This window comes from Erigeron canadensis, chromosome 3 (genome assembly GCF_010389155.1).
Source record: "Erigeron canadensis isolate Cc75 chromosome 3, C_canadensis_v1, whole genome shotgun sequence".
Classification (NCBI taxonomy): Eukaryota; Viridiplantae; Streptophyta; class Magnoliopsida; order Asterales; family Asteraceae; genus Erigeron; species Erigeron canadensis.
Window position 1 is genome coordinate 44,028,497 of NC_057763.1, and position 27,172 is coordinate 44,055,668.

At 33.5% G+C, this 27,172-nt stretch overlaps 2 protein-coding genes across 2 annotated transcripts; both read right to left on the reverse strand.

Moving 5' to 3' along the window:
- Positions 1–1,854: 1,854 nt before the first annotated feature.
- Positions 1,855–12,957, reverse strand: LOC122592603 (protein unc-13 homolog). Its single transcript, XM_043764878.1, has 26 exons — positions 12,752–12,957; positions 12,473–12,648; positions 12,134–12,198; positions 11,119–11,455; positions 9,971–10,037; positions 9,675–9,828; positions 8,911–9,078; positions 8,654–8,764; positions 8,080–8,289; positions 7,757–7,858; positions 7,338–7,568; positions 6,755–6,829; positions 6,565–6,645; positions 6,027–6,212; positions 5,766–5,921; positions 5,535–5,627; positions 4,947–5,018; positions 4,571–4,688; positions 4,116–4,294; positions 3,623–3,704; positions 3,324–3,416; positions 3,143–3,249; positions 2,957–3,034; positions 2,784–2,879; positions 2,414–2,509; positions 1,855–2,238 (listed from the first exon to the last, which is right to left on the reverse strand). The coding sequence occupies exons 1-26, from the start codon at positions 12,757–12,759 to the stop codon at positions 2,077–2,079; spliced, it is 3,303 nt and encodes a 1,100-aa protein (XP_043620813.1). The 5' UTR covers positions 12,760–12,957; the 3' UTR covers positions 1,855–2,076.
- A 954-nt stretch (positions 12,958–13,911) lies between these two features.
- Positions 13,912–18,073, reverse strand: LOC122592536 (gamma-soluble NSF attachment protein). Its single transcript, XM_043764787.1, has 9 exons — positions 17,984–18,073; positions 17,474–17,541; positions 17,291–17,375; positions 17,047–17,205; positions 16,384–16,521; positions 15,908–15,986; positions 15,663–15,742; positions 15,108–15,237; positions 13,912–14,247 (listed from the first exon to the last, which is right to left on the reverse strand). Exons 1-9 carry the CDS (start codon positions 18,028–18,030, stop codon positions 14,146–14,148), a joined length of 888 nt encoding a protein of 295 aa, XP_043620722.1. The 5' UTR covers positions 18,031–18,073; the 3' UTR covers positions 13,912–14,145.
- Positions 18,074–27,172: the final 9,099 nt, after the last annotated feature.

Genomic DNA, 27,172 nt, shown 5'->3' on the forward strand with positions numbered 1-27,172 from the left:
CAATGAGGCAAGACATCAAGGGGTGGTGGACAGGTGGCATTAGCAATCTTACTTTTTGAAAGCGGCTATCCATATCAACTGTTCCTAGAAACACATCCGAAACGCGGCGTTTGCAAAACGCCGTGTTTATCGCTCCGTTTTATATAAAACGTCGCTTTTGGCCGGTGTAGATAGTAAAAACTTATAAGGAGAATTACACTTGGTCTGACACACATGTCCGTCATTCCCCCATTTTAGGTACCTTTTAACCTAATATGTAGCTTTTTATGTAAAACGGAGCCTGAAACGGGGGAATGACTGATATGTGTGTCAGACCACGTGTAATTCTCCTTAAAGCATTTACTATATACACACCGGCCAAACGCGGCGTTTTTATAAAACGGGGCGATAAACGCGACGTTTTACATAAAACGGGGCGTTTCAAATGTGTTTTTATGAACAATTGACTTTGTTTTGTAGTAGCACTCTACTTTTTTTGTCAATTAAATATTAATATATTTATATGATTGTGGTTAAAAAAAAAAGCAAAAAAGAAAGGTAAAAACTTAGACATAAAAAAAGACTTGGACATAGAATTTTGCAAAATGATGTTAGAAGTAGGCATGAGAAGTAAAAAAGTCTTTTCATAATGTGAGTGTGCCAAATTTTACTTGGAATTAAGAATAACATTTAAAAAGGTTTCTCGTTATCATAGAATATTAACGATAAAAACTTTTTGTATAAATTTAAAAGTGAAAATTTTATTTAGCGATTAATCAAAAATTTAAACATGACCCCATCCGAGGTTGATAAAATTATGTTTTTCAAGATTTTCAGTTTTACTAGATAAACGATTTTATTAATATTTACACTTCATTATTAATATATGTTGTTGCGATTCAACACATATTTGAAAATCTAGTAATGATAACCATTTCTACCAAAGAGATTTCGAACCTCAAACTCTTTTGAAGCTCCAAAGTCCAAACCACCTTATTACTAGACCATGGAAGTGGATAAAATCCTAGAGCCTATAATGCCCATGTATACGAGGTGGGCGGAGTGTCCCCCCTCACTTTTTTACCCTTCCCATTTCTTTTCCACTTGTAAGGATTGACTCATCATTTCCTCCTAAAAACGAAAGAGAATGAAAGATAAAGTGAAAGGTGGGAAGGAACATCGACACCGTGGTCAGCAAAACACTCACCACCTTATCTGTACTTAAGGTGATGTTCCGGCTGTTCCCCTTAGGTAGATCGGTATCCATTCAGGTCACCATGGCATCCCAAATGCCCCAAGTATCACAATAGAAGTATAACCAAGGCCGTGACTAAGCTGCCCAGAAATAATTTGCTTTTCTATTATTTGATGGCTTCGTTCACGTGTCACCAAAAGTAGCTATGTTAGGTGGGTTTAGTCCCGTCCCCGAAAACTAACTAATAAATGGATTACAACCCAAACAATTTAAACAAGTATGGTTAAATAACATTACCCAATGCCGTTCTAATAAATAAATAACCACATTACCCAAACCCGTATTACCCAATCCCATTCTGGCCGATTCACATTATCTACGTATGGTTTGACATCCCTAACAACAAACACTCAAACAGAAAACCATGAAGCCACACTTTTTTTTCTAAAAAACAAGGAGAAATTAGAATGAACTAGAAGTATTTTTTTAAGAATGTCCATGTGAGCATGACCTAAAATAGCTACACCGGTAAATACTTCAAAAAAACTTCAATACGGTACATGGTGGTGAAGCAATCTGTAACATGATGGCTTTTTTTTTATAATCACCAGATCTATTAATTAGCTAAAGAAACATTTGGATCAAACCCATCCCAGTATCCCACTTATGCAATTAACTAGTCATGGCAACTAAAATTTTCAACACTTAAAAACAATAATTTACAACAAAAGAAAAAAAAAAGTCGGAGAAACTAATACTCGTATATAGTACATGACATTTTGGTCCAAATCCAACTGTTTGGTTGTATAATTACGGCAGCAGCTATTTGTTTTCCTCTAACCAAAACTCCATACATAAGCAACATAAGCGAGTGATGAAGCTCTCTGAATGTATTGAAACCTCTATGCGGCAGATTTAGGAATTTTGTATTGTTTCTTGAGGAATTGAGAAGCCTCGGAGTCACTTCTGTGACACAATATTCTCAGGAGTGTTTTGCTATCAGCGCCCAACTTGCTTCTGTCTGAAACACTTGTGGATCTTAAGTCATCAATGAGCTCCCGTGTCTGCATTTGGTCAAAGTTTGAGTGAATAATATAAAAGTTTCAGGAATTTATGAGAGGCGGCAATTGTATTTAATATAGATGAATTTGGATTGATTTGTGTTGCATATCGTTAATAATTGATCAATAACAAATAGATATATAGAAAGCAAGTCAAATAAGTTAAAAGTTGTCTAACCTCGTATCCCTGCAGCTTGATCACCTGTCGAACACGTGCTACTTGATTTTCAACAACTCCACGGGGAAGACCATCTCCGCCAGATATAAAAAATTCCTAACAAAAGTCAATTAAACGAATATGTCAATAGAAGAATTACATTAGTCTTTAGATTTTGATATTATATGTTGGCAGTTGGCCCAGTTCAAGTAAAGTGATGTTCGTTAACGATTTTAGGAAATGTTAGCCAACATAACTAAACAGAAACTATATAACGCCATTGTTTCAAAATATTATATCTAGATTGGTCTTCCATACGTATCTTGGCCTTTTATTATTGCTAAAAATTCCAGAAATACGAACAGAAGAAATGATAAATTTCTGTTCATACCTTTAGAACCTCCAAATCTTCTTCCAAGTATTTAGCATCAGAAGAAATAAACAACCGTGCTGGACCACCGTCTAATAGTACTCTGATTAGACCATCCTGCAGAATAACACAAGTTATTAATTGAAAAAAAAAATAGAGCCTATGAAACATTAGAAATAAAGAGTCAGTCAGACCAGTGATGCTTGAAGTAGGCTGGTTACAATTCGATCCCTAAGTTGCTCCACAATGACATCGCACAGTTGATTTAATTCCTGTAGTAGTTCATGGAAGTGCAACACATACGATAAACATTCTATATCTCACATAACTAAAAAAACAAATCAGTTAAGCTTCACTGAACCAAATTACACAAAACCTACCACATCAAGTGGCTCAATGAGTGTTTCCAATCTGGATTCAGAAACACTAGGTCTATATAGATTCTCAATGAATGGTTCCCTTAGATCCCAGAAAATTATCTTAAAACCTGTAGAATTTAATGGAATATCATATCAGATCTTTATTGTATTCTTCATAAATGAAGTTGGAAATATGTCTCACCTGTAAATTCACAAATGCGGTCAATGGCTGCATTTATGTCTTTCCTACTTCCATCAAAGCTTTCTTTTCTCGAGTTCTCATCGGTAGACTTCTCTGCACAATAAATATTAAATAGGAATATATCATTTACATCTGGTAATCATCACAAAAAATAATAATAAAAAAAAAACCCTCAGAATACATGTCGACAACAATATAATAAAACCCTAATCTAGCTATTATGACCTGATTGAAGTATAAATGATACATCTAGTCTGGAAATATTGACATCCATATAACTAGTAATGTTATATACTTACTATTTGATTTGCCATGCTTTGTCTTCCTTGTCCAGCGTTCCCAAATGCTGTCTTCCAGTCTGTTAAGATGACTAATGCCGTACTATATAAAAAGATGATGAAGACAAAGTTAGCTAGTTGCTGAGGCATCTGCATTTCTTGCATACTTTGATCTTATTAACATACTATAGTTACAAGATAGGCAACTTCTAAGCAGAGTCACTTGTTTTTGTTTTTTTAACGGCAAAGCAGAGTCAGTTGATATATGGTGATTGGCTCTTCCTAACCCTTCTCTTCTACTAAAACAATATATCTCATATGTACAAGTGATAGAAGTAGAATTGAATGAAATCTAGTGGAAATAAAGTTCATTGCTCAAAAGCAGATAGTAACGAAAAGAATGACTGGAGTTTAAGTCCAAAATTTATATTACCCATATTTAGAATATCCAACAATAACATTGCAACAGACTAAAGAAAACTTCAAGAAGTAGAATACAGAAAATTCAACTCACATAAAGTGTGTTTAACTGGACACATAGTGTTGATGTTGTCAAAACATTGATATCTCTTGACTTTCTCATATCAGGCAGCCTTGGATCATTCAACTCTTTCTTGACAAAAGCTTTGATTCCACTTTCTCTCCTGTATCTTGTCAGAATTGGCACGGGGGGGATAATATCTTCCTTGCTAGCTGCATGGTTATTCAAGTTCAACATTAACTAAAGGAAACATTAAAACAGGAAATCTACAAAGAGATATATTAAGGAGAATGCAATTTCATGTCAGATGGCCAATAGACTACAGCAATGCCGTCAAACGTGAAAAAGGTAATATCCATTTTGGGATATTTCATACTGTTCATTTCATCAATTAATAGCATCTATTTTAACAATGAGTTACTAACCATAAAATCCAACCATTTGGATTGGATATAAATATTTTCAAGGATTGAGAAATATATGCTCACCCAAGTTGTCAACAACATGTTTTGCATATACTTGAAATGCATTATCAATGCCTCGGAATAGGCTATTCATTTCTCCGGACCTCATAGGAATCTTTAGAGCGAAAAATTGATCAACGGTCTGTAAGAACATAAGATACGTTTCTGTTATTTATGCATTGGAGATAATGAATATGTAAAATCGTTCCTACAACTGAACTTGGCGATAAGCAAAATAAAAGTACAAAAGTATCGAATGCCATCGGCAATTGTTTCTAACAAAGGATTACAAAGGAGAAGTCTACTAAGCTGATCAGAGTAAACAGAATTACTTCTAGGGGAACGTCATCTACCATAGCAATAAATAAAGTAAAGTAACAAAGTATTAATTTACTGGGACCTCTTCAACAATGCGATAAACCTCAACAATTGAACTCCCATGCCGTTGCTGCATTGAGACAGGCTCCCACCGCTGAAATTAAAAAATAAATAAATAAATTAGCCAAGTGAGCAATTCCATGTTATTTTCCTCTCATCAGACATACTTTAGGCTTATTTATCCTCTCCGGTGTTAATAGGGATCATGTTCCAATCCTTAAGGCCTGAAAGAATCATATTATTTCCGCAAAGAAATAAGAAGATATAGGAAGATACAATTGACTATTTATTTTGATAATACTGTAATAATGACAGATGATTAACATACAATTATAGCCAACAAAATATTCTTCTTCCAAAGACGTCACAAATGTGACTATACGGTAAAAGAAAGTGACATTTATATGTTCAGGGTGACAACCTATGGTTCTAGCAAAGCCTCCAGATTGTTAACAAGTTAAAAATTCGAAAGACTATTTGAGATCTTGAGTGCATGAGGATTTTGTGAACATATTCATGAATGCATCATTATGATACTCAAAGCAACAGAAACAAAAAACAAAGATATTAAGGAAGTAAACAAAAGCCAGACATCCATTTAACTAGTTACCTCCTGTTGAATAGCTCGCTCCACCCAACTCAAAATTCTGCTTAGTTGAGAATTGACCCAACGCAAAACCAGTGTTCCAGATATTGTTTCAATCTGGAATAAGGAAAAAAAGAATCAAAAGCAAAATAAAGAAAATCTTCTAAATAGATGATGGTGATGTAAGTGCGAACTGAAACATGGCAAGCAACCACACGAACACACACACACGCACATACAAACAGAATACTGTACCTTGTATGGAGCAAGTTTTTTCAAGGAGACCTCTGCTTCTCCTCCTCCACCAGAAGATGTGATCAGGTCCATAACATACTCTTCAAAACTATCAGCTGCCGGGAATACCATAACTACATCCTCTGTAAGTTGTTCAACACTACCAAGGAAGGGTTTCTGCAGATTTAAGATATTCGAAAAATTTTATATTTCCATGCTGTATAGTTAAGCAGGAATGATTCACATAAGTGAGACCATCCACCAAGCAGTTAAAGAGCTTACCAACTTGCTTCCATAAAGCTTGTGAAGGAGAGATGCTGAAACCACCACAGCTTGCGGATGCCATTGAGATAATACCGGCATGAATATGGTTGCATCCCTCTTCAAAAGTTTCTTGGTCTCTTCTCCTAATAATGCCAATGGATGTTCATCTGTTGCATTGGACATTGTCTCAACATCCTGCAATATCTGCATACAAAGAAACCAAGAAATGGTACTCCATGATTTTTGGTTTTTATAAAACTCAATTCAGCTACCAGACTTTTTATTTCTTTTGTAAAGCAATTCGGGTAACCAGACATGCATTGACAACTTAATGTTTTCTTTAACCTGTATGAATATCATGTATCAAGATTTTTTCAAGCTCATTTCAGATTCTCACTTATTCCAAAGCAACAACTAAACCAGGGGTTTTAGGGATGACAAGATCTTTATGATAACACTGAAAAAGAACTGCCACACACATCATCCATATCTTAAGCTGCAAAAGGAAAGATGCATCCAAGTCTCCCATTTACCCCGTCCAAATGAAATCACTTACCCTTACAAATGCACTTTTGATGGATGACGATACATAGGATTCTATCTTATCTCCATCTGTCACAGATGCATTCTGCATTGCCTGCAAAACAAATAAAAACCGAAAGTGAACTTTTTGTAGCTGTATGTAGGAATTCTGTGATTATATAATGATTTTTCAATACGTATCAGATGATTGGACTGTTACACACCGATCCATGTTCTTCCTGAAGCAGTCGCCTTGCAACCATTGAGATTGATATAACATGTTCCATCATTGCCAATGCCTACAAGGGATGGGAAAAAATTAGTCGACATCAAAATCAAACGCTAAACGAAAAGGGCAAAGAATAAAGCAGAATGAAAGATTTATATGGATATCAAGATATGAACTTATAAGAGAGCAGGAATTTGTTATGATCTCACATCTGCCAAGTATGGGATTGGTTGGTGGGTTCGTATCAGAATTGCACCAACAATCAAAAGTTTACAATTGACACCCTCTAATAAAAAACCTAGTCTAATGAACAGAGTCAGAAAACTAAATCTCTAATCCATGGAGTTGATAGGAAAACATGCAGTATGCATTCAGATTTTATTTTCAACTGGTACCCAGTTATATGGATATCAAAATATGAACTTACAAGAGAGCAGGAATTGCACCAACAATCAAAATTTTACAAACAACACCCTCTAATATAAAACCTAGTCTAATAAACAGAGTCGGGAAACTAAATATCTAATCCATGGTTTTGATAGGAAAACAGAAGTCTTTGCACATCAATAATTACGAACCTCGGGAAAGTGCACGTGGTAATCTGCAAGTTGCTTATCAGCCCACTTCTGAATAGGCATTAGAAAGGACTGTATAAAGGTTAGCTCTTCAGACCCGTCTTCATTTTCAACCTTGCAATATAAGCTTTTTAAGTGCATTCTTTCCTGGGGGCCTCGTTCTTCTTTCATGGGTACTTTGTTTAATTGTTCAATGGCATGCCGAAGAAGTGTATGCTCTCTAGTCATGACGAACTGTAAACAAGAACTGAGATTACAGAAGTTCCTTTATAAAATCTGATCTAATAACATACATGATATACATAGTTCGCTAAAAGAGGGGGAGCATCCTACAAAACTCAATTTAGATGACAATAAATATATAGGAAGAAGACCTGTATCCTTCCAAACAAACTTGCCTACCATCAACAATCTTGTAATACCTGACGAAATAGAACCCATGCATAGCAGGTGTGGTGAATAGTCTCTGTTATTCCCAAGATACGCCAGGTTGACTTTAGAAGTTCAAGTATTTCTTCCACTTCCTGCAAAAAAAAAACAGAAGTTGAAATTGCGCATTTCATAGTACATATCTGCTTATTATGGATCATCATCATATGCTATCACAATTTAACATGTATGGATTACAGATGATACAAACTTTTAAAATGGAAGGTGGTGACATCTACAGATGTTGAATTTTATACTATATTATACTCTTAAATACAGCACCAAAAAATTACTGCTGAATTGTAAAGATGCTAACCTCTGTTAGTTTTCCTTCATCTAGAACATCAAAAATGCTGAGAAGGAGTTTCTCATAAAGCCTGACATTAAAATGATACCCATCTGCCCAATGACATACTTCACCAGTTAAGTCACCACGAGCCGGCCTCTCTGCAAGTGGAATGGCAATCTCCCTCAAAGATCTTAAGCATTCTATGCGTTGAAGTTCACCCACAGAAGGTGCAAATGACTGAAATAAAACAAGTTCCAAAAATGATGTAGTAAGAGCCTAAATAGCATACTGCCATAGTAGACCCTAACTTTGAACATAGCTAGGTCATTTTGGTACACATTACTTCATAATGTAACTGCTATAAATATTTTCTCCGTTCTACAAAAACTACAGAGTTCCACAAATGCATGTAAGCAAGCTAGCTTGAGGCTAGCCTCAAAATACATTTGGCTCTATCAGCAGACAGCAGTACATTCAACCAGTTTAACATTAGTTTCAGACATTAAACTAGATGTTTTTCATCAACTTTCAAATAAACATGATTAGCTAAGAAAACAAAGATAAAGAACACGTCTAAACAAGCAGAAAGTAAGACTCTAACCTCAGATTCTTCAATTCTTGCTAAAAGAACTCTCATTTCACTTGCTTTGCGTCCAGATTCTCCAAATCCCACAACTGGGTGATTAACAAGTCCTTCCTCCAGCATATTCAACTGAACTAACACAAAAATGAAAACATCTTACATGAATATCAATAAAGACATAAATATACATACAACACCTGCCATAAACATGATAAGGCAATTAAATGAAATGGGCTCTAGAGAGATAAGAAATCAAGAAGAGAGAAGGAACTGACTTGTCTCTTTTGCCATCTTATATAAGCTTTCTTGTCAGAAAATTCAGTTCGAGAAACACACGATAACAACTCTAGAGGAATCAAAAGAGCATCCATTCTTTTGCCCACTTTACCAGCCATTGCATTTAATAGCCCTTGTCTTGTTCTAATGTCCATTGCTTCTGAAATCTGTATTCACGAGAACTATTACATAAACGTAGAATCACAAACTTGTAGAGTGACTCGAGTCAATTGATTAATGAAATAATCCTGAGATACTAAAATTAATTATAGTGATGTATATTGTATAGACATTAATGTGGTACTTGATCACTTCAAATTCTACATTTTTAGTAACATGCATTGATAGTTTGTGTAATACTATAAATGATTATGATTGCATGAGATCCTGCTGCATATGATTACATAAATATTATGTATATTATACCAGTGCCGTAGTGCGTGTGCAGCTTTGGGTGTCAGACTGTCAACAATGTCTTACAGGTGCTTCAAATTAGACGTCTTTTACATAATCAGTAAGAATGCTTTTTTGTTTGATAGCCTTTGTCAGATAGAAGGGGTTAGATACTGTTGTTTACTATATAACCTTCCCAATTTCTAACGCAAACTTCCACGCATACTCCTCATTTCTATACGAGACATATTAGAGTCCCTTTTAGGAAATTATAGTAATACCAATAGATATGGCAAGCTTCCTATCTAATACATTACCATTTAAAAGCATAGCACGGTACTAACTTAGAACTAAATTGTCTATCCTGTACCTCCATTTGGATGCGCATTGTCTCCAGCAGACCTGTCAGACCAGTTGATTGTTGGGAATGGGCTGTAACCTGTTCACTCTTACTTCGTCCAAGCTTTTTCAACAGCCTGGATTTCTTTTCTTTCTTCTTTTCCTTCGATGGCACTATAAGGCCCCTATAAAACAAAAAATAGGTTGCCAGGACTGAGACATAAGAAAGCCAAGCACGGGGAAGAAAGGGAAGTCAAAAGAAGTGTCACACACACACACACAGACACATAGATTAAGATTAAGCCAAGAAAGAAGGGGGGAGATTACCCTGAAGCCCCAGCAGCAGCCAATAAAATTTCATAGGCGGTTTCACGGAGATCATCATCAGTTATACCTGACCAATGACCAGGCACCCAATTTATCTTAGCAACTTCAGAAAAGAAGTAAACCCTTGCATATAACTTTACTCCTAAAGGTCCATGTTCTAATAAACAACTGAAACACAACACCTGTTATGGCATTCCAGAACTATAAAGCATGCCTAACACATGTCAATACATAGAAAGCAAAGAAAATAAAGTTACTTGACATTGCATTTAAGAGCCTATGACTTGTTCTGTCTCCAAGGTGATTTATCCTCTTCAACTCTCACCTAATAAAATATCAAGATCTTTGATTTAACGGTTTTTACCAATCTGTTTTTGGAGGAACTTTAAACTTATCCCCTTTCTTTGGAAGGAGAAGCCTTACACTCTTATAGCCCACCTATTTATTACACCAGTTGTCTCATGCGAGAAGTGAACCCATGAACTCTTGGTTGAAAGGTCACCCCCAGTATAGCAGCTATACAGTTACCAAAACAAAACAATTGAGGAAGGCTAAAAATGGAGCAAAAATCTGACCATCTATGAGAAAAATATGCTAATATGGCTCCCTGCTGATAGAGCAGTTTCCTAACTTGCATTCTCCGTCTCAATCTATTAATGCTAACAAGCAAAAATCGTTTGATAGAATGTTGATATGTGATATATTCAAATTTATACACTTCCAAATAGACAAGGATTAAAAAAAAGGTTTGGGTGGACTTTCATCAAATATGTATAATCAGAAATTCGGAGTAATGTTTACTTTGATCACGTAGAACAAGCTTAAACATCATCTGTCCAAACAAATTTCATTGAAGCAAATGTGTATTGCTGGCCAAATGATGGTTTCCAGGTACTATTAAACTCGACTATATCTAAACAATCTAATAATTATCCAAAATGAATATCTTTTATAATAAGTGTGCATCAATAGGTTCACACTAGATGTTCCAGGTTGGTTTTTATTGTACAGGTTATCAGTGAGTCAGCCCAGCTTAACATAGTCATAACAAAAGCTTTATGCCTCGATATCAATAAAAGAAGCTTTGAATGAGCTAAACAGAGCAATGTTACTTCTAACCAACAGCACTTGCCAAACCTGTATTTTACCTGTTGCAAATGAAGGCAACCCCACAACAAGATCGGCTGTATCATTCAGTGATCTCCTTGAATACCTATGACTAGTAAGTTCCTCTAAATCATCTTCATCCTCAAAATCATCAATGTCATCAACAGTTAAATTTCGATCTTGCACCGAGTTAAGGGTTTGCAATTTTGACACCGTATCCGATTCATCCTCTTCTGTTGCCTCAAAGGGCAGTGATGTTATGTCTGGCGTGATGGGTGATGGTACTACAAAAGGAACCACTGGCGGTGCCCTTCTTGGAGGTGAACCTGCTGATTCAGGATTGGTAGCCAAAAAGAACTCGCCTTCAGACTCTGCATTCTTCATCATGCAGTGAAAAATATATACATAAATAAACAAATAATAAACCAAAAAAGAAAATGATGCAAGGTTCAAGGGTTCCCAGTAACTAGTACACTAGTATCTTGCTCTACTTATCAAAAAAAATAAGTAACTAGTGCACTGGTGTTATATAACGTCCATCCCAATATATTGCATCTGGTTTTAAATGTCCTTAATTAATAGCCATCTTTGTGCTTGCTATATCGAAATTGAATTATAAGCTCATAAAGCACTGCCAACTTAGTCAAAAAATAAAATGTAATGTGGCAAGATCACTTGCAATAAGTTTCAGTCACTCACTAAATAGAAACATTTTCCATTAATGCCCATTCACCAAAAAGAGAGAGATTACACGATTACCATATATGAAATATCCATTGTCACTCCTCCCAATACTAGCACTATCACCACATTTTTGTAGACATCAATATCTACCTAGAAGTAATTATCAAGAAAGCCATCTACTTGAAACGAAAGCAATTTACTGGATTTCTTTCCAAGACAAATAGAAAAAGAAAGGGGGTTGTCGAATGTGTACGGGTCCTTTTTCTTTTAAGCTCCCACAGATTTTCGTTTGTCATAGTTGGCAACTTGCTTCTTAGGACAAAAAAAGTTCATTCAAGGGAGTGATTTATCGATATCAAAGTTTTATCTTACCATATGAGGGAACGCTGTACTATCATGATAATCTCTAATAGCTTCCGAAAGTTCAAGCTCATCACCTGCATTCCAATTCAAGAAACACAAACTACTAAAAATCTCATCTTTGAGTCAAACAAAACGCCATCAAAACCTTTCAGCACCCCTCCCAATTTTTCTTTCAAAAAGCTACATTTTTTGTTCAAAAAAAACCCCGAAACTAACTTTTACTATTATTATTACTAAAAAAAGAAAAACTTGGATTGAAAAATGCAGCTTATATGTTTGAAAAACCTGATGCAATATACACATGTATATATATATATAGAAGGGAATATAAAGGAAAAAAGAAACAACCTTTCTTAACAGAATTGAGAACAAAATCAACACTAACTTGATCAAGATCAACATCATCTAGAGAAACAGCACCAGGTGGCATAACAACTTTTTTAATTAAAGTGCCAGATAACAAATAATTCAATAATATCTTTCTATCTCTCCTGTATCTCTGTAACAACTCCACTTCATTCTCCCTGTATCACCCCACACAACATATATATATATATAACATTACATATACATACTTTTATATATAAATAAATAAATCGAAGAAGAAAGACTAGTAGTAAAACATACTCTTCCATGAGCTGCTGAATTTGAGGTCAAGTGTAAATGTGAATGAATCGAAATGCAGAGACTTTGTTTATTTGAATTGTTTGATGGATCTCTTATTATTATTATTCTTATGATGTGAAGTGAGAGATGTCAAAGATTGTGTGTGAGTAGATTGGACCGAGCAAACTGTGTGTGTGTGTGTGTGTGTGTGCTTTTGTGTATGTGTGTAAAGTGAGATGTCAAAGAAAGTTTATTCTTTGTACTTTTAGTTTATTTGTTTTTTAAATAAATAAGCAGTTTGTTTTCTTATCGGTTTCGATAGGGATGAAATCGAAGCATTACATAGTCGACATGTTTAAACAGTCAAAGCAGTAACAAGAATTATTTAAAGTTAATGAAAATAAAACGAAAATATATAAAGAAAACACTTTGGTACACTAAATTTATCATGATCACAATTCACAATATTATTTGTTATGGTTATAAATACATGGCTTGATTCTTTACAAGCAAAATTTTTTTCAAGTAACACCAATATCGTTTTTTATGGGTTTTGGGTTTCAATATCACGATAGTATATGGAAAAGGTTAAGAGACAATATTACCTCTATTTAAAATAAAGAGTATGCTTCAAAGATTAAAATAATAATAAATAATAATAATAATAATTCGGTCATAATAGTTATCTTGACCAAGCGAAATCTTATCAAAAGGTCATCTATGTATTTTCTAATACTTTCACTTTCTTTTTGTTTAACGAAGGGTTTTTATTTGAATCCAAATATCAATTCGATCAACGACTAATGTGAGATTATTAGTCCATAATGTTTCAATTAGACGATTAAATAATTTTTCAAAAAGGACGGAAAGTTGGTGCTTATAGCTATAAAAAATGGTGTAGCGAAAACGTTATAGAATTTCTCATGAAGAAAATATGATAGAAGGTGTAAATATTTTACATACAAAATTACAGTTACTAGTTAAAAAATTAATTTACAGAAAATGTACTAAACAATTTGTATCTTTAATTCTAATGTATATTTTCTATTAGAACAATTAAAAGTATCTTAAAACTTTTGTTTAGAGAGGTGATATCTGTATAATATTTTCTCCATGCTCCAGTGAATTGGCTTCCATTGAACTACAAAGAAAAGTAAAAAAAACAAAAAACAGCCAACATATGATGGCAAAGTGCTAGAAACCAACTTTATATAATTCAATGGCTATTAAAGTGAAGCCAAGGCAAACAAAAGAAAATATTTTCCAGTATTAAGACCTTAAAATGCATGATTATATATGTTTGTATCATACAACAATCATACGCCACAGACTCAATATAATATAATAATTATTACCATTTTCACATATACTTAGCATTGTACACCAGTGAACTATAAATGCGACAATGTTTATGACTAAGTTAGGTCATCTTCATCTAGGGCCTCTCCATACTCCAGTGAATTGACTTCCATTGCAATCATTTCACCCGTAGGGAGCTTCCTTGCAAGTCTAATTATCTGCAGCATTGTTATACAGAATATTATATATTGACAATTACTTGTTAAAATAAGTCCTAGCGAGCTGTGAATTTTGATCTTATTAGAAATATCCTCACTCAGACACCCTGTGAATTTCAATCTGATACTCCGTATTTAGTTATCCACAAGTCAGGGGCGAACACCATACAATATTGCTGTACAGTGTACTGCCATTCCTCTATCCTATATAAATTGCATTACTTCCAATTCTAAATGTAGCTAAAACTTGCAACATTCCTTCTGGTAGAATTCCGGGTTGAGCTGGTAGCTTACAAATTATCACATTACAACAATTCAGTGATTATGTCAATGACCCGGAAGATTAATTTCATTCTGTCACCATGGGAAAGTATATAGATGATTACCAAACAGTCAAACACTTGCACAAAATCATGTGCCGAGTCAACTGCTATAGAAATCCTCGAAGGACATTATAAAGGCAACCATATGCGACTAAGTACTTGATGATGACATTCAATTGGACCTATAGCATGTGTTACTATATCTTGTTCCAAGCCTAGAGGATTATAAGCCATATTCAGGTAAATGACTAGGAATGTACTACGTCATATCAAAGCCTCAACTAATTAACAACATATCCAAAGCCTCAAAAAAGAACCTATCGTCTTCCGAGAACTGACATCTCTAAATGAAACTCTTCAAGTCAGTTGTGCATTTATATTAGATGGTTTAGGGTTTACATATGCTTGTGGTCAGAGTTAGTCCTTGATTATTATCTCTAAATCCATTTTCTCATTAGCCCCAAAAGGTAGGGAACAAACAAAAAATAGAGAGACTAGATCCAAAAAAATCTAACAGTTCAGCTGATTTGGGCTTACCATATGGTCAAGGTTGGAAACAATACTAGACTTCGCTACACGTTTGAGTTCTTCAACATCGGCTTCTCTGTATGCAGAAAGAAGTTTACTGGCACAATGACTTTGATCGCTACTCAAGAAACTATCGACCCTGCAAAGCAAAAGCAAAAATATACTTAAATTTATAGACTCGGGGAACGATATTTAAGTATGATATCTAAGGTAATCATTCATGATTTAAAAGCGTCATTAAGCAAATAGCAACTGGTAGTTGAGTGACACTCACTCTAAAGTGTCTCATAAGGATGTTCTAATCTCAATAACAATAATATGATACAAGGCTACAAAAACAAGTCCCATGCATAGGATCATAATTGATATCCACACTTGAATAAGATTGATAAACATCTCTAATTACTATAGAATATACTAGTCATAGTCCTGCACTTCTAGCTCTGAAACATTAAATTCCTGTATCGGGAAGTAATGAAGTATGCATAAATTTCATGGAATTTCTGAATTCTTCAGCAAGGAACAGTATCAAGTTACAGAACCATAAAGAAAGACTGAACTTACTGGCAACAATCATTATAGCACTTTTCTGCTTGCTTGAAATCATGAGCATATAGGTATACAATGATTGCACTAAGATAAGCCTACACCCAAATAAAACATGATCAGCAAGTACTTTGATCGTTACATGGAGTGAAATAGGGGGAAGAAATTAGAAGCGCAAAGTCAAGAGTGTGATCAGACATCAAAGGGGTAACAAGACGGCGCCAGAAGACATGCAATGTTAGAACAAGAAACATTTTTAGCACCTTGCACTGGCTATGAAGAGAATTGCATTTACTAGCTGCTACGGCCCATTTCAGGAGAAAATTTGCAGCATCAGTATACCTTAGAGTAAAATAACAAAAATGTTAGTAGAAACACGAAATCTGAAATAGATCTATTATAGACGTGAAACTTTACTAAGTTCAGTTTGAATGCTGGATAATAGGGTGTTAGGAAACCGTTGGCTTTCTAAATATTTATTGTGAAACTGCAATATATGGGCTCACATAGAATATTTAGAGTTTTAACAAATTGCTTGAAACTAACGATATGCAGACAATTTGGGTAATCTTCCCAATTCAATATCAAGATTCATGGATTACATTCACGGGCTAGTATAAAATAGCTATAAAAAACCATTATAACACTTATATAACAAGTAATGGCAGTAAAGTGACGTGTCAAATGTAAGCTTCTTACATGACAATTAATTAGGCAAGTTCTAGGAGGAGAACCTTACTTCATAAGCTTTATGTGAACATTACTGATGGCACGGTATAAATCAAACACCATATTTTCCTTGCCATCCTCCTCAAGTAGCGATATGGCTTCAGCGTACATTGCTATAGCATCGTCAGGTTTAGCATCTTCAAGAGCACTGCGATATATTGTAAAAATACTACGTAAATTTTTAGCTTTGTGAACTGCATGCATAGCAACTAAGAAAAGGATCTTTACGAATGACTTAATATAGAATCCAAATGAAGTGACCTAGACTTTCAGGACAAAATCGTTTGATCTAGAGACTTACAAAGTACAATCAGCGAGAAAAGTGCTATGTCACTCTTTGATTATGTAACCTTGGAGGACCAACTCACATGATATCACAATACATGTTGCATCATACGTGTGTATAGATAACCAACATGACCAGACTAGTCCTAACCTTCGAGAAATTGAGAAGGGGAAAAGGAGATCTTATTTTTACGGTAAATTTATAGTTTAGTTTTTAGAGTTACTACTATAAGTCTATAACTGGGAAATGACATAGGATATTTAAATGCCTACAGCATGGTTCAGGTCTTCAGGACTGTTGGTGAAATAAATCTCAACATCAATGAAGAAACCCAAGTGTAACACAAAATCTTGTGTTCACAGTTAGCAGGGAAAAAGAGATGCCTACCGAGCACCTTTTGCAAGTGCGTCAGATGCAGGCTGTGACCTCCCACACTCATTGTACAGCTCAGAAGCCCTTCTGTAAAAATCAGCAACTTCATTCCATATACTCAATTCCACTGCTAGCGCACCAGCAGACTCCATATGCTTAGCAGCATCCCACGGTTTGACTTGTTGTTAAGTGTAAGCAATTGCAAACACAAATGATCCTCTAATAAACTGAAAAGGTTAATTTAAGCACGAAAGGATATGAAGAGAGCATTTCTTGTCCTTTTGAAGCTTTCTCAAAGGCTACTTTTGCCTTGTCGTGCTTTTTGGCAGACCTAAACGCATTAGCTGCCAAGAATAACGGTTATATCCTTTAAACTTGTCATCCTTTAATCTGTAACATAAGCTGTAGAAATTAACAAATCTAATCTAAGAAAACTATTTACCTGCCTGCTCATAATATTCCGTTGCATTCCTCCAGTCAGCACTCCATCGTGTTAAAGTAAGTTTTGTTCTGTTGCAGTGGGAGATATAAATATAAAACCAAACAGTTATCGAATTATATATATCGATAAAATATAAACATGTTTTAATCTTGTCGATCAAAAAGAAGTGATCAAGGAATGTTTGCAGAGTATTTTCATTCTTCATAAACTAATTTCTAATCTTAATATGATCTACTGTATATAATCTAGGTAACTAATTATCAATCTGACCTAATGTATACACATATATATACGTGTGTGTGTGTGTATATATATATGGTATATATTGAAATTGAATTCAAAGCACATGATCCATTGTTATAACTGATCTACAACTGACAGAATCACAGCTTATGTACGAGTATATCGGAATCAATTCACTGATAATAAAAAAGGGAGGCTAAATACCCTAGTTAAGCTAGGAAAGAATAACTGTGAATAATAATAAAAATATTAGTGTTAATTACTGACAGTTTATCGGCTTTAGCGACGAGTTTCTCGGGATCGACACCGGCCATTGCTTCTTTCTGATGATGATGATGATGATGATTGGGTTCTTCACCAAAGATCGGAAGGAACCAGGTAAGTAAAAAGAAAAAAAGAAGCAAACCTCCTGGATCAAAAGACTTGATAAAAGCTACTGGTAATAGCCTCTCTTTTTTTTCATATAATTTTTATTTTTACAGTTTTACCTTTCAATGCTATCTTTCATTTTATCTTTTTTGTATTTTCAACTCTTACTAAAATATCTTAACTAGATTTATACCCGGTCGTTGACCAAGTTAGAAACAATATATATATATAATTTTCCTTATTTTAATAACCATTTTTTTTAAAGAATCATGGGATATCTCAAATTATCTATATAAATATTAAAACAATAGGAATCTTAGCTTTTTAAAATCCTCTTTAATTTAAAACTATTTTTAAAATTTGCCACATAAGATTTTATCATATGTGTCATCTCTATAATTTTCCACAATATTTATTTATTTATGCAATAAAAAATATTAAATATATATTGGTATGTAAAAAATAAAATTATGAAATTAATAAAATTGATTTTGTTTCTTAAAAACCAACATTAGTTTCATATATAGATTACATAATTGTGTTGACACATCACACCATTGTCATATTTTTTAAAAAAGTTGGTTTTTGATTTCATCTTCAAATTCTTTTCGACTTTTAATATGAAAAGTAATTAGGTTGTTAAATTTTATGTGTTTTATACATCATTATATTACTCAAAAAATTTATATGCTTTAACGTATTATTATATATTAGTTCATGTTCATTTTTATTCGCACCTCGTGCGGGTAAAAAACCTAGTATATTATATATATATACAAGGATTTTTACCCCGCACGATGAGCGGCTCTTGAATTATATTTTCAAAACTTTTAGTATTGAATCAATAAAATCTCTAATAAGCAACGTTTAAATAAAAAATTATATAAAATATTAGAATACATACAAACAATTAGCAACAACAATTTTGTGAAATAAACTTGTTATATTGATTTAGTATAAAACACATATTGATATAGACGCTTTATATGTTAGTAATTAACAAACTTATATATTGGAAAAAAGGTGCTAACAATTATTTATTTGGAAACAAAACAAATTAAAAACTGATTATTTTATTCACAATATGTTGTGATTTTATTTTATTGATATTGTAACAAAAAAGGAATGTAGTATATATTAAATGAGAAAAATTCATAAAGATAACACATAGGAAATATCTTATGTGGCAAAATCTAAAGATAGCTTTAAGTTGAGTTGGATGACTTTAAAAAACTAGGATAACTATTGTTTTATTAGATATATAGATAGATATAGATGGCTACCACTATAAAGAAAAAAAAGTAAACAATGTTTTGATCTAAACCATTGAAAATAAACCAAGAAATTAATCTCTACCATTAAAATTAAAAGTCAACTTTAATAGTTAATTATGGAAATAAGGCATTCATCATAATTAAAAAACCAATTAGTCATTAAGAAATAAATTGTGGATAATTATGGTGCATCAAGTTGGCGTTAAAAAAAATGCATCCATAATAAATTTATGTTAAAATTATGTTTCTTATTAGCTATGAAATAAAAAGAGTTCATATAAAGTCCAATTAAAACATATGGAAAATTTGATTCTATTTAAATAAATAATAATTTAATACTAATTACAATAAATATGTCATTTGTCGACATTTACCTTTAAAAAACGTGAAAAAATTTGTTCACTTTTCCACACTTAAAAAGGTATATAAAGAACTCACATTTATAAATATGAAAAAAATTTAAAAATTTTAGTTTTTTCACACTTATTATTATATGTTCACATTTAGAAATGTAAAAAGTCAATTTGTAACATTAAATTTCTTTATGCGAGAGGAGCCTGAAAAAATTAGGTGTTACAAATTAATTTACACACTTCTAAGTGTAAATATCAATGACAAATGTTCACACTTCTAAGTGTTAACATTTTATTAATACATTTATTAGTTTGTAGAAATTATGATTTTTGAAAATTATTCACACTTTTAAATATAAACTTTTTCTACACAATTAAATTGTGAATAAATTAACATATTTCTTCACACTTCTAATGAAGTGTGAAGAAATATGTGTGGATAAATAACCCATTTTGTTGTAATGTCTGGTTAATATATATACGTTGAAGTGAAATTTGGTGTGCAATATATTTATGGAATTTTCTGATGGCTATCTATCTATATATGACTACAAATATCATGATAACAACTTTTTAAAGAATAATAATTAAATTAAATATAAATCTATAATTATAAAATGATAAAAGAATATAACCATTTAAAATAATGGAGATATTTTTTTTAAAGCAAATAATAGAAGTATGGAATAACACATTATTTATGGCGCAAAGTTAGTTGTGAACCAACCACTAAAATTTTTGAGACAAAAATCTAAATTTATACTTGACTAGGGTTAACCTATTTAATTACAATGAGTTTGTTTTTTTGGGTCATGTAGGTTGACAGATCAAATGGGTTTGTTTTAGGTCAAATGAGTTGATTTTTTGGTCAAGTGGGTTGACGGGTTGGTAGGTCAATTAAGTTGTTTTTGGGTAAAGTGTGTTGTCGGGGTTGTAGGTTAAATGAGTTGGATTTTGGTCATATAGGTCGACGTTAATTAATAACTAAATTAAATTTAAATGTTCAGGTTTACAGGTCGTCTTAAAAAACTAAGATCCCAACTTAGACCCAATCCAAGAAAATTAGGTTGGCGGGTTAAAAATCTATGACGATTTCAGGACGAATTTCTGGTTCGGTCAAGTTTCAATGTGTGATACATATATTGGTTTCTTTTGTTACCCGAGCACTAATTGTACATTGGGATCGTGAAATGCGTAAAATGGTGAATATTTGTCAAAAGACTTAAACTTAGATTCAAAAATGATGCTTATAAACTTTTACTTAGGAAAAACGGGTGAGGGTAACGATGGTTGACTTCACCAACTGTCAACTTTAAAATTTCTATGCACGGGAAAATAACTTTATTTAAAATAGTAACTAAAACAAATATAAGTATAATTATAAAATAATTTATTGGGGTTGACGGATTGATAATATCCAACACAAACCCGACCTGATATCAATATTGAGTTTGAAATCTCAATCTAAATATGTCAATCCGTAAAGGCGTAAACCCAAACCCAACTACCAACCTAAAAAAATTGGGTTAACGGGTGAAATGGATAGGTGAATTGATTTCAAGTCATATGACTTGATGGATTGATAGTGGCGGGTTGACTTCAGGTCATATGGGTTGGTGGGTTGACCCTGTCACCGACCGGGTATAGATCTATAGTATTCTTAATGAAATTTATTTGCAATATACATTCTTTTACTTTAATCCTTAAAATAAATACATTACCTCATTTTACATCAATTACTTTTACATTAGTAACCACACGTTACCGTCACCACCACCCATCGCTACCACCGCCGCTGCATTGTAAGGGTACACCACTCGTATAATACATATAATCTATCGGTTAGCATGAAACTCAAATGTTCACCATACATATCAGACATTAAGGTTGTTTGCAATATTTTAAAGTGCTCAACTCACTCTAAACTGTTGAACTTCAAAATATTTTCAATCCGTTGGTAATTTGTACGTGTCGTTCTATATAAAAATATAAAACATAAGAATTTGCTAATTGTACGTAGGTAAGTAACTTATTTGTATATAGTATACATGATGATTCAAAAAGTGTAGATTAAATAGTATTTAAATGGTTACCATATATAAAATAACTAAGTTGACTTTTAATTTTAAGGGTTAAGATTGTTTTGATTATGAATTTCAATGGTTTAGATCAATAGTTAAAATTATTTTTTTTCTCTTAGTTGTGGTAGCCATTAATATATATAATTTATCTTTTTTTTTTCTAGATCAAGACTCGAACCGAGACCTTAAGAAAACTCATCTTTGAGGCTCACATAGTATATTTAGAAGATACCTTTAGGCAACCCAACTAAGTGGGCTGGTTTATCCTAATTTATCTAGTTTGTTAAATGTAAACACTTATTTTAACTTTTTATAAAAACAAAAATATACTGTAATTGAATAGCTCTCGTCAACACAAATTTAGCAAGCTTAAAAACATATTTTTTCCGTTAGTTGTTTTTTACTCATAAATTACAACTTAGTGACTTTTTACATTAGATAAATAAAATAAAAAGAATAAAAAGAGATGAGGTGGGAATAAAAAAAATCATTCAAGGACTTGACCATTATGAATGTTTTAAGGCTATCTACAATGGGGGCGCACTTGGGCGTCCTTAGACACCATTTGCCGTTAAAGTTTGTCCACAACTAAGGATTTTTTGGACATGCTCTTACTTGTCTTTACCTAATATATTTTTGTTTTTAGTGGGAGGTAAATGGTATGTAAGGATGTTTGTATGGTTGGAGATGAAATTATAGGATTTGAAAGATTTATAAGGATGTATAAGGATTTGTAAGGATATGATGTGGCAGCTCAAGGACGCCTAAAGACATCCTTAGCATTGGAGATAGCCTAAGGGGGGGAGGTGTTTGCTTTCGTTTCAAGGTTCAGATTGATAACGAATATATCAATCAACAAATGGTATAATTTCATCTAACAGATTTGTTAATTTGTTTTGCTCCCATTAAGCGTCCATAAGTTTAATGCAACAGGTTTCGCTTGAGGACCAAAAACCAAGTTAACTTTTATCATTTTAACCGTCTTAAGCGATTCTGGACATAAAACCATTCAAAACATGAACACATTACATTTTTATAATAGATGGATAGATAGATGTACTCACACACACGCAATTAAAAAAAAACAATAAAAACAAAAACTTAAGCTGGTTTAAAATACAATACGTCAAATTAAGAGACGTTATTGTAGATGATGTCATAAAAAATCTTCCTTTAATTTTGGAGTCTACAATAAAAACTCTACATACTCTTATATTCATACATTATTTATCGTATATTACATTTAGATGTTTCCTTTAAAGATTATTTATCAATCTTATAGATTTAGAATCACTATCCATTCATACTTGAAAAAACAAATAAACATGAACATAATTATATGTTTGATCATTTATATGTAAATGGAGGCAATATTCGTATCATTTCTTTTGATACATTTACCACATTATTATATTTATAATATGTATAAGACACGGGCAGACACGAAGCTACTAAGCACAAATGCTTTTGGTCCATGTCTGCCCGTGGTTATATGATTTGGGGTCGCCAAACCGATGTTCCAAGCGCTGATATTGTAATGTGAGGCTTACTAAGCAAGGCCACACACAAGAAAGCCCGAAAGCTGACTCATGGTTTTGTGACACCGCGTTCCAGACCCCAAATCACACACTCATTGCCGGTCACGATGAAAAAATATGGGGTACGTACTAGGCATGAATGCTTTTCAACCACCTAATCTCTGCCCACGTTGCACGATTTGGCCTGAAAGCCAAACCGATGTCCCGACTCCGAGATTGTAATGAAAGGCTTACTAAGCAAGGAGTAGACTTTTGGCGTGAGTCAACTGGGTTAGATTATTTTGATATTCTTACAAGTGAATTTGAACTTAGTATATCAGATATACTTTTAAAAAAAAATTTAGTAGCATGTGGAGTAAGTAACATTGTACAATGACACATTCTCCCTCTCTCTCTCAAAAAACTAAAGGTTAAATGCAACGACGTCTGTTTCATTCTTTAGGTCTTGTTGGTCAGGATTGGTAAGGTGATTGGACTAAACAATGGCTTAAAAATCATTCATTATATAAGTTGTATATTGTGATAGATGTATGAAAAAAATAGACGAATATGGCAAACCCTACATCAAATTATACAAATGAATATGCAAAACTCTTAGGGCGCGTTTGGTTCGCAGGAATGTTTTTGGAAGGAATAAAATCTTTCAAAGGAATTTGATGTGCAAAATCGAGCTTTAAATTTATAAAACTAAAACAACCCAAAAACTCACTACTACGCACTCACGGGCAGTGGACCCGATCGTTTGTAATATAGTTAAGAGGTAAGTCTGAGTTCGTTCTCAGGGATTGAAAATGATTAGTTGCTTATGAAATGGTTTGGAAAACGGGTGTTGCTTCAAAAATCCTCTTGACAAATAAAGTAAATGGGTTTGCAAAATAATTGCATAAATTTAAAAGAACACTTCAGACAATATAATTAAAAGTCATCCACCTTGACTTCTCTCAACTTCAAATGTGATTGCATTTAATGAAGAACAAATTCTCTAGAGTTTAAAGATAATCGTGACAAGATTAAGATACTCACGTGGTGTAACATCCCAAACATTTTATGTCGACCATTGACCATGTCGTTAGTCAACGTTTACCATCCGTTGGATTTATACGTCTTAATAGTTAATATGTTTGTGCGATAATGACTATGCTCGTTATATATGATTAATGTGTCTACGTGTTAATGATTAATTTCATCAAATATGTTCAAGTGGAGAGTTTAATATGTCTTATGACAAAGTAATATGTTAGTAAAGTGATTAATAATAAAGATACGTATTCCCGATTGAGTTAAAGTGATGAAAAGTGTTTCTGTAAGAGTTTAAGGGGAATCAAGTGAAAGATAGAAAGTCTAAGGGTCTAGGTGTCAAGTTTAGAAATATGGTACAACAGAGATAGGTCATATACGTGACCTGTAATCCTCCCCTAATCAGATTACACACTTAAAGAACTCCTTCTCAAAACCCTAAGCACTCTTCTCTCAATTCTTGTGATTTCGAGACGATCCGATGGTGATTTCTTCTAGTTTTTAATCCCTCAATCATCCCTACATGTAAATCCTCATTCTAAGATCATAGGGTAATGGTATTTGATAGATTTATCCACCCATCTCTGGTTTAAGGGTTGGGTATGCTTTAATTGCAATCCGTTTATCGGTTTCGAGTCATTCATGTGATTAATCGAGCGATAAATGTGTGTAAGTGATACAAGGATCAATTGATGGTTTCTTAATGTTAATTAAGTCTTAAAAGATGCCTTGAAGTGATTTATAAAGTTTCAGGTCGTGAGGGTTTGAGATGGGTTCAAAACGAAAGAAACACTAAAATCCCGTTTTTGGAAAATCTGAAGCCAGTAAGGCATGTTCAGTGCGCCCCACTACCTGCAGTTCACTAGTTTTGATCCGTTTAACTTATGTAACGAGTATTTACATGTCCTATAAGTATCCATAGGTTCCCTAACTATCTTACAAGTTATTTAGGATAGATTATTGATTATATACTCGTTATAGGTTGTCGGGAATACTTGCTAAGGACGGTTGATCATATATTGGTAATTTTGCGCACGTTTGAGGTAAGATACACTACTTTGACACGCTGAGGGTTCAACATAAACATGATTTTCATATAATAACTTCCCAAATGGTATCTTGTTTGCTTATGGGTATTCAGGATTATACGGGAGGTGATATGGGCTATGTAGATGCATATAAAAGCCTGAAATGCTACCCCAATGATATGTAATGATATGCAATGAAATGTTATGCAATGTTATGAGATGTAATGATATGAAACGAAATGCTATGTAATGTTTGAAATAATTTGAAATGTGATATATGATGATGATATGTGAAATGTGCATGATTACATGGCTTGTTCATCTAGTTCACTAGACCTTTTAAGTTGCCATGACACGTGCACGTTTAAGGGCCCAAACGTAAAAGATGTATATGTGATGATTGTTTAGGTTGTGTAAACACCTAAACTATATGTGATGTGAAATCGAGCTCGTAAATTTGATGTGAAAGTGTTAAGCTTAACCCGTACTTGCCCTAGCCCGATTAAGTGCGTTGATGTGGTTGCTCGGGTGACTCCTTGCAACGAGGTACAACGTGAAGAGTAATACGGGAGGTCTTACCAGCCCCATTGTCCTTGAACATACGGATTACTCCTGGCTTGGCTTGTCATTCCTTAACGAGATTGATGTACAGCTGTAAGGTTTGTTCATCTAGTCGGGTGTGACTTATGTCACACTTAATGAGATGTATATGATATGATGTGCGTGACTTATGTCACTCTTGCAAAGATGATATGTGAAAAAAATGTGAAAGATGACTAGGCAAATTTAGGATGACCCATCCTAATATGAAAGATGTTGATGCTATGATAAGTATGTGAGATGATATGCTTGATGATATGTGCCTTAACAATTTAATATGACTTTTATAGAATGTTTTAAATGGACAGACGTTTTATAAACTATGTGTTATCTTACTTAGCTAATTCGTTAGCTAACACTTGCTCTTTTAAATGTGTTGTGCCCTCAGGTCCAACAATAATGAGCAGGTATATGTGAGAAGATGTGAGGCACGGGTAGACGATTTTGAAGCTGGCTATAGTTTACCCATAGTGGCTGCTCGCTTTAGACATTTGCTTTATGTTTAGATCATAATGACTTGTATTGATGATGTGCTCGGTTGTTTAATGTTAGGCAACCGATGGATTTCCATTTAGACTTATTTTGGTGATGTGGCCAGTAACACCATTTAATGAATAAACCAAATAGATTTTGCTGGTTTGGACTTTTAAAGTTTAATTCCGCTTTCTTTGACGCCGTTAAGCAAAAGTTTTTGGAAATCCTTGTTTTTAAATGATGGGTGTTACACGTGGTACCACCAACCGTAAACAAATTATCGAATCACCTAACTGCTAGTATAATTACCCAAGCCGGTACCACCAAAACTAAGACAATTCTTCTAACAATCAGTTTTATTGACTATCAAATTATCAATTGAACCTATGTGACAATAGCGTGGTACCACCAACCGATATCAATCAAGTTGACAAAATTAATCTTTTCTTAAAATGGTATTCACTATCATACCATGAACTAGTGATAATTACTTATAGACAAGTAACTGTTTTAAAATCACATACACATTCAACTGGTACCACCAACGAAGAATCATATGCAACCAATATCAAAAATAATTAATGAAAAGAGTTAACATCATCAAGATCACAAAACAACGATAATTAAACAAGCCCTTTTGAATTAAAAATATTGCAATCACATTATCCGTCTAGTTTCATCAAGGTGGATGATTAAACGTTTAGCCACTCATGATCAATTCA

Bases quoted from the DNA above. Each gene is read 5' to 3' on its own strand.
- LOC122592603 (XM_043764878.1), bottom strand. The intron at 9,829-9,970 runs GTAATCTCCCCC...TTTGTTTTATAG, and splicing joins GCTGCTGCTGGGGCTTCAGG to GGGCCTTATAGTGCCATCGA. The intron at 4,295-4,570 runs GTGAGCATATAT...ATAACCATGCAG, and splicing joins ACATGTTGTTGACAACTTGG to CTAGCAAGGAAGATATTATC.
- LOC122592536 (XM_043764787.1), bottom strand. From the start codon at position 18,030: ATGGCCGGTGTCGATCCCGAGAAACTCGTCGCTAAAGCCGATAAACT. The intron at 17,376-17,473 runs GTAAATAGTTTT...TATTCTTGGCAG, and splicing joins GGAATATTATGAGCAGGCAG to CTAATGCGTTTAGGTCTGCC. The intron at 14,248-15,107 runs GTAAGCCCAAAT...ACAATGCTGCAG, and splicing joins TTTCCAACCTTGACCATATG to ATAATTAGACTTGCAAGGAA.